The sequence below is a fragment of the Mustelus asterias genome, chromosome 9 (assembly GCF_964213995.1).
Source record: "Mustelus asterias chromosome 9, sMusAst1.hap1.1, whole genome shotgun sequence".
NCBI classification, from domain to species: domain Eukaryota; kingdom Metazoa; phylum Chordata; class Chondrichthyes; order Carcharhiniformes; family Triakidae; genus Mustelus; species Mustelus asterias.
Genome location: NC_135809.1, coordinates 42,591,932 through 42,604,297, shown reverse-complemented (window position 1 = coordinate 42,604,297; position 12,366 = coordinate 42,591,932). Strand labels below are relative to the sequence as shown.

The 12,366-nt window shown below is 45.9% G+C and overlaps 1 protein-coding gene across 1 annotated transcript in view; it reads left to right on the top strand.

The window, feature by feature from the left end:
• The first annotated feature begins 5,015 nt into the window (after positions 1–5,015).
• The window catches only part of LOC144499222 (serine/threonine-protein kinase WNK1-like), an 81,937-nt gene continuing 74,586 nt past the window's right edge, over positions 5,016–12,366 (top strand). The window contains exons 1-2 of the mRNA XM_078221341.1: positions 5,016–5,570; positions 6,248–6,664. Coding sequence (XP_078077467.1) covers positions 5,016–5,570; positions 6,248–6,664 — 972 coding nt within the window. The remainder of the gene's footprint in view (positions 5,571–6,247; positions 6,665–12,366) is intronic.

Sequence of the window (12,366 nt, the reverse complement as noted above, 5' to 3'; positions counted from 1 at the left end):
GCGAGGCCTTATAGAGCATGCAAGCGGCCATAAAGGCATTTGCACCCACAGCAAGGGGGCCCAGAAAATCATAGCCAGAAACTAAGCAGCAACCATTTCCTTCCTTTAGATATGAACTGTATTTAAGAAGAAAGAACAATTGAACAGAAAACAAACAAGAAAGGAATGGAATTAGCTTTAAGTGCTTAACTGGAAAGTAGGAGATGGTTAGATGGCAAAAGTAAGAGGAAATGAAGTATGATGAAAGAAATCCTATATGGCCTAAGCAAAATCATCAAGTGTATAGTACATACATAAAATGCAATGTATAGAGATAACATTGGTTACTGGGATTCTATCATAGTTTATCACAAACAGGGAAGATTTTAACCTGGTCAAGCCAACATGAATGGGGCAGTCACAAAGTTAAAATATCACCCTGTTGATGCCAGTGCCCTGGCTGCTGCCATCTTGAAAGAGGTCAACTGCTAAGTGGCTGGACAGTCCATTTCAGCCAATCGGGTATTCTTAATGTATAAATCAGAGTTCCATGATGCACAAATAAAAGGCAATAAGTCACTATTTAAAGTTTGAACAATTGCAGGAACTGAATTGAACAGCAAGCCAATCTTATTCTCCAGCCTTTTGGACAAAACACATTTCTGCGAAAATCCTATTTCCAATTTGTGCATTGAACCTGTGTTTCCCTCTCTTTTACATATGTTCCAACCAGCTAAATATTGAAATTTGACAATAGCTTTTGACTCAACATATATTAATAACTATTTATCTTGACCAAGTGCTGGTTCAAGGCATAATGCACCAGCTAAACCATACATCGTGGATCAAATACTTAGAAAAATAATGGTACCAAATTTCCTGGAAGAAACCAGGTTGTACAACTCACTTAGAATTTAACTGTCTCAGCAAAGCTATATCTAACAACTTGCTTATGTGTCCTCTAAGGCTAGTGACTGCTAATTAGGGCCATATTCAGCAAAGTTTCTATGTTGGGTGTATCTTTTCGTAAAGTTATAGTCTGCAGGATAATAGTTACAATTTTTCCCAAAACAGTACAGTATCTTGATATTTAAATATGCCTCTATGAAATTACCAAAGGAACTTTGTGTCATAATGCGGTTTGACTTGAGGACCCTCCTAAAGTGAAAATATTGCTGGAATGTTTACTTGTGGCATTTTCAGCAGCAGGGTTTATTTTTTTAAGTAAGTTTATAAAGCATGCAGTTGAATTTTACAGCCCACTAGCAAGCAGGAAAACAGGCGAGTGGTCCAGAATTAGGGTGCTGTGTCATCAGCAGTGTGCTTGCTGCCAGCCTGCCCACCCCTTCACAGTTTTACTGGCAATGGGGAGCCACATGGCCATGACCCATTTGAGGCCCTTAAATGGGCAATTAAAGACCAATTAAGGAGCTCATCCGGCTGCCACTGATTTAACAAAGTGGCAAAGATTAGTGGGAAACTAGAGGATTGAGAAATCTTTCAAAGTCAACAGTAAGACACAAAAAAAGCTATAAAGAAAAGTAAGATAGATTATGAGAGTAAATTAGCTCAGAATATAAAAACAGATAGCAAAAGTTTCTACAAATATATATAAAACAAAAAAAACGAGTGGCTAAGGTAAACATTGGTCCTTTAGAGGATGAGAAGGGGGATTTAATAACAGGAAATGAGGAAACGGCCGAGACATTGAACAAATATTTTGTGTCGGTCTTCACAGTGGAAGACACAAATAACATACCAAAGATTGGTGACAAGAAGGATATGGCAGGTGAGGACCTAGAAACGATCATTATCACTAAAGAAGCAGTGTTAGATAAGCTAATGGAGCTAAAGGTAGACAAGTCTCCTGGCCCTGATGGAATACATCTCAGGGTACTAAAAGAGATGGCGGGAGAAATAGCAAATGCACTCGTGGCAATTTACCAAAATTCACTGAACTCTGGGGTGATTCCAGCAAACCAGAAAACAGCAAAATGTGATGCCACTGTTTAAAAAAGGAGGTAGACAAAAGGCAGGTAACTATAGGCCGGTTAGCTTAATTTCTGTAGTGGGGAAAATGCTTGAATCTATCATCAAGGAAGAAATAGCAAGACATCTGGATAGAAATTGTCCCATTGGGAAGACATGGCATGGGTTCATGAAAGGCAGGTCATGTTTAACTAATTTAGTGGAATTCTTTGAGGACATTATGAGCACAGTGGACAACAGGGATGGTGGATGTGGTGTATCTGGATTTCCAAAAGGCATTCGACAAGGTGCTGCACAAAAGGCTGCTGCATAAGATAAAGGTGCATGACATTATGGGTAAGGTATTAGCATGGATAGAGGATTGGTTAACTAACAGAAAGCAAAGAGTGGGGGTAATGGGGTGTTTCTCTGATTGCCGATCAGTGACTAGTGGTGTGCCTCAGGGATCAGTGTTGGGACCACAATTGTTCACAATTTACAGAGATGATTTGGAGTTGGGGACTAAGTGTAGTGTGTCAAAGTTCGCAGATGACACTAAGATGAGTGGTAGAGAAAAGTGTGCAGAGGACACAAAGTCTACAGAGGGATATAGATAGTTTAAGTGAGTGGGCAAGGGTCTGGCAAATGGAGTACAATGTTGGTAAATGTGAGGTCATCTATTTTGGTAGGAATAACAGCAAAATGGATTATTATTTCACAGTAACTTCATTACAGTGTTAACGTAAGCCTTACTTGTGACTAATAAATAAACTTTAAACTTTATTTAAATGGTAAAAAAAAATGCAGCTTGCTGTGCAGCGGGACTTGGGTGTCCTTGTGCATGAATCACAAAAACTTGGTTTGCAAGTGCAGCAGGTAATTAAGAAGGCAAATGGAATTTTGTTCTTCATTGCTAGAGGGATGGAGTTTAAAAACAGGAAGTTATGCTGCAGCTGTATAAGTTGCTGGTGAGGCCACACCTGGGGTATTGTGTACAGCTTTGGTTTCGTAACTTGAGAAAGGAAATACTGGCACAGGAGACAGTGCAGAGAAGATTCACTGGGTTGATTCCGGAGTTGAGAGGGTTGGCTTATGAGGAGAGATGGAGTAGACTGGGGCTATACCTATTGGAATTCAGAAGAATGGGGGGGTGGGGGGAGAGGTCTTATAGATACATATAAGATTATGAAGGGAATAGATAAGATAGAAGCAGGGAGGTTGTTTCCACTGGTGGCTGAAACTAGAACTAGGGGGCATAGCCTCAAAATAAGGGGGAGCAGATTTAGGACTGAGTTGACGAGGAACTTCTTCACCCAGAGGGTTGTGAATCTGTGAAATTCCCTGCCCAGTGAAGCAGTTGAGACTACCTTGTTGAATGTTTTTAAGGCAAAGATAGGTAGATTTTTGAACAGTAAAGCAATTAAGGGTTATGGTGAGCAGGAGGGTAAGTGGAGCTGAGTCCACAAAAAGATCAGCCATGATCTTACTGAATGGTGGAGCAGGCTCGAGGGGCCAAATGGCCTACTCCTGCTCCTAGTTCTTATGTTCTTATGTTTTTAACGCAGGAGAGACCTTCACCTAATGTGTATTTCAGTAGGTATAACTCTACGGACTGTTGGTCACTGAAAAGGTAGGCTATACCATCCCTGCTTCCTCTCCCTTTGTGGCCTCCACCAGTTTTGCCTCTCCACAGCTACCCTCCCTCGATTCTCTTATCCAGGATGCATCCCCACCTCAGGGCCTGCTAAAATCTTGGACTTACCTGGTTTTGGGAGTATCCATGGTTCCTCTTCCTCTGGACCTCCTGCAATACTAACAGTGACTACCAAACCTAGTGTGGCGCAGAGTGCTGGCCTCTGATTAGCTAGCAGCTCTATGAAGTGGGACTTCCCCCTGGAGACAGATGGAAGTCCCGCCTTGTGATGACTTCAGCCAGGCTAATGAGGTTGACTTGCCAGAGTATGAACTGCTTGATGAGTCCTAATTGATGGTTAAATCAGGGAGCCTCATGCTCCCTATTTAAAGCAGGTGTGTCAGACTCCCGCCCTGCATTTCACCAGGGAGCAACTGGAGAGCTGGCTGTGTATGGTGTAAATAAAGTAACTTGGTGATGGGACTTTCGCCTCCGTAGTGTTATTACAGTGGCGATGAGGAAAAAGGAGTGACCTGAAGGAACTTGCTGAACCACTGCACATATTGAGGGTAAGCCATTGTTGAAAAAACATGCCGCTGTTTGGGAAATTGGACTCTTTTGACCCCGCAGTGGAAGACTGGGCCCAATATGTGGAAAGGGTGAAGTATTTCTTCAGAACAAATGACATAACCTCAGATAAGAAGCAAAGGGTTATCCTGCTGACCAGCAACTTTTGCGATTATGCGCAGTTTAACTTTCCCGGAGGCACCGGACACAATGTCCTTCCAAGAGTTGTTAAACTTAATTCAAGAATATTATGACCCTAAGCCACCCCTGATCCTGTGGAGCTACTGTTTTCACTCCATGTTTAGAGAAGCAGGGGAGTCAATCACCGGTTTCCTAACAAGGCTAAGATGTCTGGCGGAGGCTTGCAAATTCGGGCGGGGGGGGACACTAAATGAGATGCTCCGAGACCTGTTGGTGTGCAGAATTAATGATATGACTATACAGAAATGCCTGTTGGCGGAGGTCCAGCTAAACAGGCATTACAGCTGGCCTTGTCATTAGAAAAAGAGGCAAGCGGAGTGCATGAGCTCCAAGATATCCCGATGGAGGTAGAGGCTAACACCAGGGACTACCACTACGGGCAGGCCAGTACATAGCGACCCTCCGGAAGGATTTGGATATGAGGGAGCCCAAGTCCACCTATAGAACCTCACCTAGACAAGGTCAGGTTAAGCCCAGAGTGATAGCAGTTCCCGCACAGCCCCGCCTGACATGACATTGCTATGGTTGCCAGTGTTAGGATGCACAGAAGAAAAGCAAGTCTCCTAAACCAACATGGCCGAAAAGAACACGTAGGCCGAGGGACAGGAGAATGCACAACCGGGAAGTTCCCCCAACCTCTGACGAGGAACAGCTATTGTGCGTAGCGATGACAAAATCAGAAGCCATCAAATTGTCAATGAGACTGAATGGATATCCAATTTCAATGGAGGTCGACCCAGGCGCAGCCGTATCGGTCATAGGGGAGACAGTGTTTAACAAGATACGCACTGGACCCCAACCCTTAGCCCTGACAAAAATTTCGGCAAGGCTGAGGACCTATACGGGGGAACCACTGAAAATGATGGGTACAACCCATGTGCCAGTTGCTTATGGGAAACAATTAGTTAGGCTCCCATTAATGGTAGTGGAAGGTTCGGGACCGAGCCTATTAGGGCGAAATTGGCGAAAAGAGATCCAGCTAGATTGGACAAATATCTTCCAGCTGGAAAATGGTCACCTAAGGGAGGTCCTGAGCAAATATCTGAAGGTTTTTCAGGAACGCCGAAGGACAATCAAAGGAGCCAAGGCAAAATTGCATGTCGACCCGGAGGCTGTCCCAAAGTTTTGCAAAGCCCGACCGGTACCATTTGCGTTAAGGGAAAAGGTCGATGCAGAAATCAAAAGATTGCAGCACAAAAGACTGCAGCTTTATAAGACCCTCGTCAGACCCCACTTGGAGTACTGTGCTCAGTTCTGGTCACCTCATTACAGGAGGGATGTGGAAATGATTGAAAGGGTGCAGAGAAGATTTACAAGGATGTTGCCTGGATTGGTTGGCATGCCTTATGAGGATAAGTTGAGGGAGCTCGGTCTTTTCTCCTTGGAGAGACGAAGGATGAGAGGTGACCTGATAGAGGTGTACAAGATGTTGAGAGGTATAGATCGGGTGGATTCTCGGAGGCTTTTTCCCAGGGCTGAAATGGCTGCTACGAGAGGACACAGGTTTAAGGTGCTGGGGAGTAGGTACAGAGGAGATGTCAGGGGTAAGTTTTTCACTCGGAGGATGGTGCGTGAGTGGAATCGGCTGCCGTCAGTGGTGGTGGAGGCAAACTCGATAGGGTCTTTTAAGAGACTTCTGGATGAGTACATGGGACTTAATAGGATTGAGGGCTATAGGTAAGCCTATATATAAGCCTAGGTAGGTAGGGATATGACCGGCGCAACTTGTGGGCCGAAGGGCCTGTTTGTGCTGTATTTTTTCTATGTTCTATGTTCAAAGGAATACTAAAACCGGTCCAGTTCACTGAATGGGCAGCACCCGTGGTTCCTATCTTAAAGCCAGATGGCTCGGTGCGTCTTTGCAGTGATTTCAAACAGATGATAAATCATTACTCTCAGCTAGACAAATACCCAATTCTTAGGATTGAGGACCTGTACACAAAGTTGGCAGGAGGACTCCTATTCACAAAACTGGACATGAGCCACGCATACCTGCAACTATGGCTGGACGAGGATTCGCAAACATTCGCCACAATAAATACGCTGAAAGGCCTCTTCCAGTATAAAAGATTGCCCTTCGGTGTTTCATCAGCTTGTGCACATTCCAAAGGACCATGGAGAGCATCCTACAGGTCCATTTATCTCATTACGAGTAAAACAAGGGCGGAACATCTGCAGAACCTGGAGGAAGTTCTCAGGAGATTTGCAGCAGCGGGAGTGCGTCTGAAAAGGGAGAAATGCGTCTTTTTAGCACCACAAGTAACCTACCTCAGGTACAAGGTGGATATGTCGGGACAACATTCTCCGGAGGATCGGGTGTGAGCAATAAAAGACCATAACCATCCAGGAGCTACGGTCGTTTTTAGGACTGGTAACATACTACGGGATATTCATACAGAATAGGGCCTCCATTCTGGATCCCCTCCATCAGTTGCTAAAAAAAGGGACAAACTTGGGAATGAGCCTTCAAGATAATTAAACAGCAACTCTCATCCAAAAATGTATTGGTACATTATGACCCCAAGAAGGAATTGGTATTCACCTGTGACGCATCCCCATATGGAGTGGGCGCAGTCCTGGCACACGGGTGGCAGAACGGACAAGAGCGGCCAATAGCGTATGCCTCCAGGACCCTGGCAATGGCAGAGTGAAGATATGCCCAGATTGAAGAGGAAGGACTGGCGGTAATCTTCGCAGTCAAAAAATTTCACCAGTATTTATATGGGTGAAAATTTACGATCGTAACAGATCGTAAACCTTTGCTGGGCCTATGGAAGGAAGACAAAGCAGTGCCGCCGATAGCGTCAGCCCAGATCCAGCATTGGGCATTATTGCTGGCGGCATATCAGTATCGATTGGAGCACCGACCAGAGACTAGAGTGGCAAATGCCGATGCCTTAAGCCGGCTACCGTTACTGGACACCCCACCATTGGTACCCAGAATGGAGGAGACCGTGATAACGTTAAACTTTATGGATACCCTCCCGGTGGATGCACACAATATACGCAGAAAGACCCTGTATTGGTGAAGGTAAAGCACCTGGTGCTAACAGAGCAGCTAGAAAGACCAGTCCATCCACCATTCCACCCATACTGGAGCAGATCATGGTGGAAGACGGGATACTGCTGTGGGGAGCACGGATCATCGTCCCAAGGCAGGGCCGTCGGGACATACTGGCTGAACTACACCATGGGCACCCTGGAGTATCAAAAATGAAGATGCTGGCCAGGAGCTACGTCTGGTGGCCTGGTCTGGACGCAGACATAGCGAATCTGGTAGGACTGTGCCTGAAGTGCCAACAGGGGCAGAAGGCACCACCAGCAGCCCCGCTGCACCCGTGGGAATGGCCAGGCAGATCATAGTCACGACTCCATGTCGATTTTGCAGGCCCGTTTATGGGCTCCATGTTTCTGGTGATAATAGATGCCCATTCCAAGTGGTTAGACGTCTATAAACTAAACTCAGCAAACACGACGGCAACCGTTGAGAAACTGCACACCTCGTTCGCAACACACGGGATCCCAGAGGTATTAGTTTCTGATAATGGTTCAGCGTTCACCAGCCTAGAGTTCACAAAATTTATGAAATCAAATGGGATCCGGCACATCAAGATGGCACCTTATCACCCAGCATCAAATGGGCTAGTGGAAGGAGCAGTCCAGACGTTAAAGGTCGGGTTGTAAAAACAGCCAGCGGCCTCATTAGAGACAAAACTCTCAAGGTGGTTATTTGATTATCGGACCACTCCACACGTCACCACGGGAACTGCACCAGCAGAGTTACTGATGGGCAGACGGCCCCGCACCAGACTGAGCCTGTTGTTGCCAAACCTGGGAGGAAAGATGGAAAGACGCCAGGAAGCCCAATGCAGGGGCCATGACAACACTCGCCAAGCGAGGCACTTTGAAGCGGGGGAGAGAGTTTGGGTCAGAAATTATGCAAATGGGTAAACGGAACAGTTGAGTCCAGGACCAGACTGGTATCCTACCGAGTACGTGTAGGCGAGGCAGTGGTAAGGAAACACCTGGACCAGGTCCAGGCCTCAAGTTCTCCACCTGTTCTGGAGCCGAGTCTACCCTGCAGCCCTAGGGACGAGCAGAGTTCCCCTCGACAAGCCAGTACCGCCTCTCCTGCACCCTTGATGGGGACCTCAGTGTCCGAAATGGACACGGGACAAAGCTGCAGCGATTTCCCCTACCACCTGAAGTGGATGAGGAACCAGACCTCTGGCGTTCGTGGTGGAAGAGACGGGCGCCAAACTGTTACACATCGCCGACATCAGAGGCCGAGTTGGAGGATCCTGACCAGGCGCTCAAGCGGAGGAAAAGACCCCTGAGGGAAGCAAACCGAGGGGTTTCCTCGGACTTTGGCCGGCGGGGGGGAAGGAGGGAAGGAGGGGGGGGGGGAAGGAGGGAAGGAGGGGGGGGGGAAGGAGGGGGGGGGGAAGGAGGAAAGGAGGGGGGGAAAGGAGGGGGAGGGGGGGAAGGAGAGGGGGGGAGAAGAGGAGAGAGGGGAGGAGTGTGATGACTTCAGCCAGGTTAATGAGATTGGCTTGCTAGAGTATGAACTGACTGAGTCCTAATTGATGGTTAAATCAGGGAGCCTCATGCTCCCTATTTAAAGCAGGTGTGTCAGACTCCCAGCCTGCATTTCAGCAGGGAGCAACTGGAGAGCTGGCTGTGTACAGATGTATGGTGTAAATAAAACTTGGTGACGGGACTTTCACCTCCATGGAGTTATTACATGCCTCATACTAATTTAAAAGGCCATTAGTTGAAAATTAAAGCGGGTCAAGCCAGCCAAGTGGAAGCAGGTTCGCCCCAAAATTTACATTGTGGTGCAATGGGCATATAACCAGTCTGAGGCTTTTTATGCAATGGAAGATTATCTATTGAAGGATGGGATTGCTCGATTTACCTGTTGGGGCCTGTTTCAGTCTAATAGAATAGTCAGTGAAATAAGGTCAAAAAATAAATGTTCCTGAAGGCATACCATTACTCACTCACCAGACGATGGCAATCACATTTTTAATTTGTGGTTTTCAAAATACATCATAAAAATTGTATTTTGTCACAAAACAATATTATTGTATAGCTTGGAATGTACATCAGTATGATGTGCAGATTCTTTAAAGCTTTTTCCTGCCTCAAACTTAACTGTCAGAAAAAAACTTTTACAATAAGGAAGAAATAGATGTTTGGAGAACAGAATCACAACATCGGAGCTGTAGGTGATTTGCTGATGCCTCAATGGTATATCAAGAACAAAGAGACAGCCAAGGAGTGGATTGTTTTAGTAACTAACCACAATGGAGGAAAGGTTTAACAGATTCATTATTCATAAAATATTTTGAGAATAAGGGGTAAACCATTTCTCAGGCCCCTGTTATTGTCAAATGATGCATTCTAAGTAATTCCATGCTCAAATGGAAATAAACTCCAAAAACCTTGGAGATTTTCTGCCTAGGTTCTGCTCAATAATTTTTATAAAATTGTTTGTGTTTTAGCTTGTTCTCCAGAACACATTGTAGCACCATGATAACTATGATAACCAAGTGTCTGAACAGCTTACACTATCTATTTTTACTAAAGTTAAGCTTTATAATGTTGAATCGCCATGGAAACAGTGGTATGGCATCTTTCTTAGAATATACATGACCCACTTTCCTGGTACATCCTTTTTTTGCCTGTAGGTATTATAATCTAAATGCTGTACTATTCCCACGCACATGTAATTATATGGCAATTTTACTCTTTAAAGTGCTTGCCCTGAAGCAATATCTAGATCCATGGATTGTAACAGACTTTTCATAGATCCATCTGTTAACTTGTTCTTTTGTCACTCAGTCCACACAAGCATTAACTGACATCCAGAATCACTGATTTAGTGGAGATGAATGATACTGTGGTCAGAGGCCGGTTTTGAGGGAGAAGGAAGGGAGAGAGAAAGGATTAATTTAGCACCTTTCATGTCCTCAGTGTTGTAAGATGTGGGATACTGTTTGGTTGGTCTTAATGAAGGCCACAATTCTCCCAAAAAACAATCAAAGTGCTGCCGCCAATGGGAAAAATGTTGCATTTTCCACTGACACGGACAGCACTAACCAGGTGGGAGTCAACCACTCTTTGTTTGTAAACATATCCCCAACGTGAAACACGCCAGCAAGCCCAGCTTCACAGAGATCAGGGTGCCCTTTTTAAAGGGTGCCTCAACCTCAGAGTACAGTGACGGGTCCCCCTCCGCATGAATATTGCAGCCCTCTGCAAACCAACCCTTTACCACAGAGGGCAATCTCCCCACCCACCACTAAATGTTCAGGTCACCGCGACCCCTCCTTCGCCCCTACACAGGCTATGCAGACAGGAGGGTAACCCAACCACACTCCCCCTTCCCCCAGTCAGAGGCCTCACTCTTACCCTCCCCAACCATTCAAAGCCCTCACCCCTACCTCCCCACCCCCGCCAGTCAGGGGCCTCACCCCCGGCCCCCTCCACAAGAGAGACACTCCAATATGGGGGCAGCAAAGGCCCCATCCCCTACAACTCCCCCTTGACAGTAACAACTTGGCATTGTCCCTGGCACCCTGGGCAGTGACACACTGTCAGTGCCAGGGTGGCAAGGGGTAGAGCAAGGGCACTGTCAAGCCATGTACCTGACCACCTGAGGACTTCGAAAGCCTCCGAATGCCCATGATGGTCATAATGTCTGTACAGAGAAATAAACAATGGCTGCTGGGAGATACTCATTGAGGACCCCTTGGAGGATATCGCTGAGTTGTGCCAGCTTCTTCTATGGCTGCAAACAACCTTCAGTACCAGCATGCTGTCCCGGCATAAGAGGTTGAAAAGAGCACACTATGAAAAGAAACAGCGAGACTGTGGACCTGGTCTTTCTAGGAAGGTCTTCAGAACGAAGCGAAAGCCTGTTTTAAAAACTGCAGTTAGAACCAGCAGCTGCTCACATGAGTGGGCACTTCAGATCAAACAGAAAGCCTGTTTCTAAAAAACTAAGAGGATGCACTTCAAGCTTAATGGAGCATGAACTAATTGTATCAACAATGAACTGTTTGATCTGCCCTGGAGCTGTCAATCAGAAAAGCTTTTAGTAGCTCATGGACTGTCAGTTTCATGGACGAAAAGAAATTGGTTTAGGTTGGAGGGTCACAGTTTTTTTTTAACTGGTCGGTGCAACATCGTGGGCCGAAGGGCCTGTTCTGCGCTGTAATGTTCTATGTTCTATGTTCTATGTTCTAAATGTACCTCTGCTTACCACCTCTTTAATCTGCTCTGGAGCGGTCAATCAAACCAATTCTAAGAGCTTCCAGAGCAACTGGGGCTCATTCAAACTAGAGAGGGGATCCGCCGAGTGATATTTAAATGTCCTATCAATAGAGTATTTCAAAAAGGTTTCAGGACACCTGGAGCTTTCAAGAGAAAGCAAAAAGTATCTGCTTATTGAAACTGACATCTCCTATCAATCAAAGTACAACAAAGAACTCTAGTAACACCTGTGGCTTCTGAAAACCACCAAGGACAATCTGGACTGTAGAATGGAGTGCAGATCTGATTTTGAAGGATTCCAGATATTCAGGAGCATGGGTTTTAAGTGACCAGGCCACTTCAAATATTTCAGAGAACACCAGCAATAATAAAGATTTTAACCAAAATATTACCTGAAATCACCAGCTGAAGAGTGATTTCCATGTTTCTGAGGCAGGAAGAAGTCCAGACATGGGGACCCCCATCCTGGGGGACAGCCCCAAGGACAAATGTTTTGCTCCAGCCCGAGCCCACCTCCCAGGTCCCGTGAAGGACTTTCCCTCTGGCAGTGGCAGAGGGGCCAATGGCCACAGATGGAAACATTACTTAGCTCCTTACATCCCCTCGGTGCCGACAGTGCCTGGTCCCGCTTATAAGGACCATTGCAAATTGGCCCCTTGCTGGAACCTCTCTCTGGGGGGGAGGGAGTATACCAGGAGGCCAGAGCATCTGGCCTCAAGAACCCAGTAATTACATTT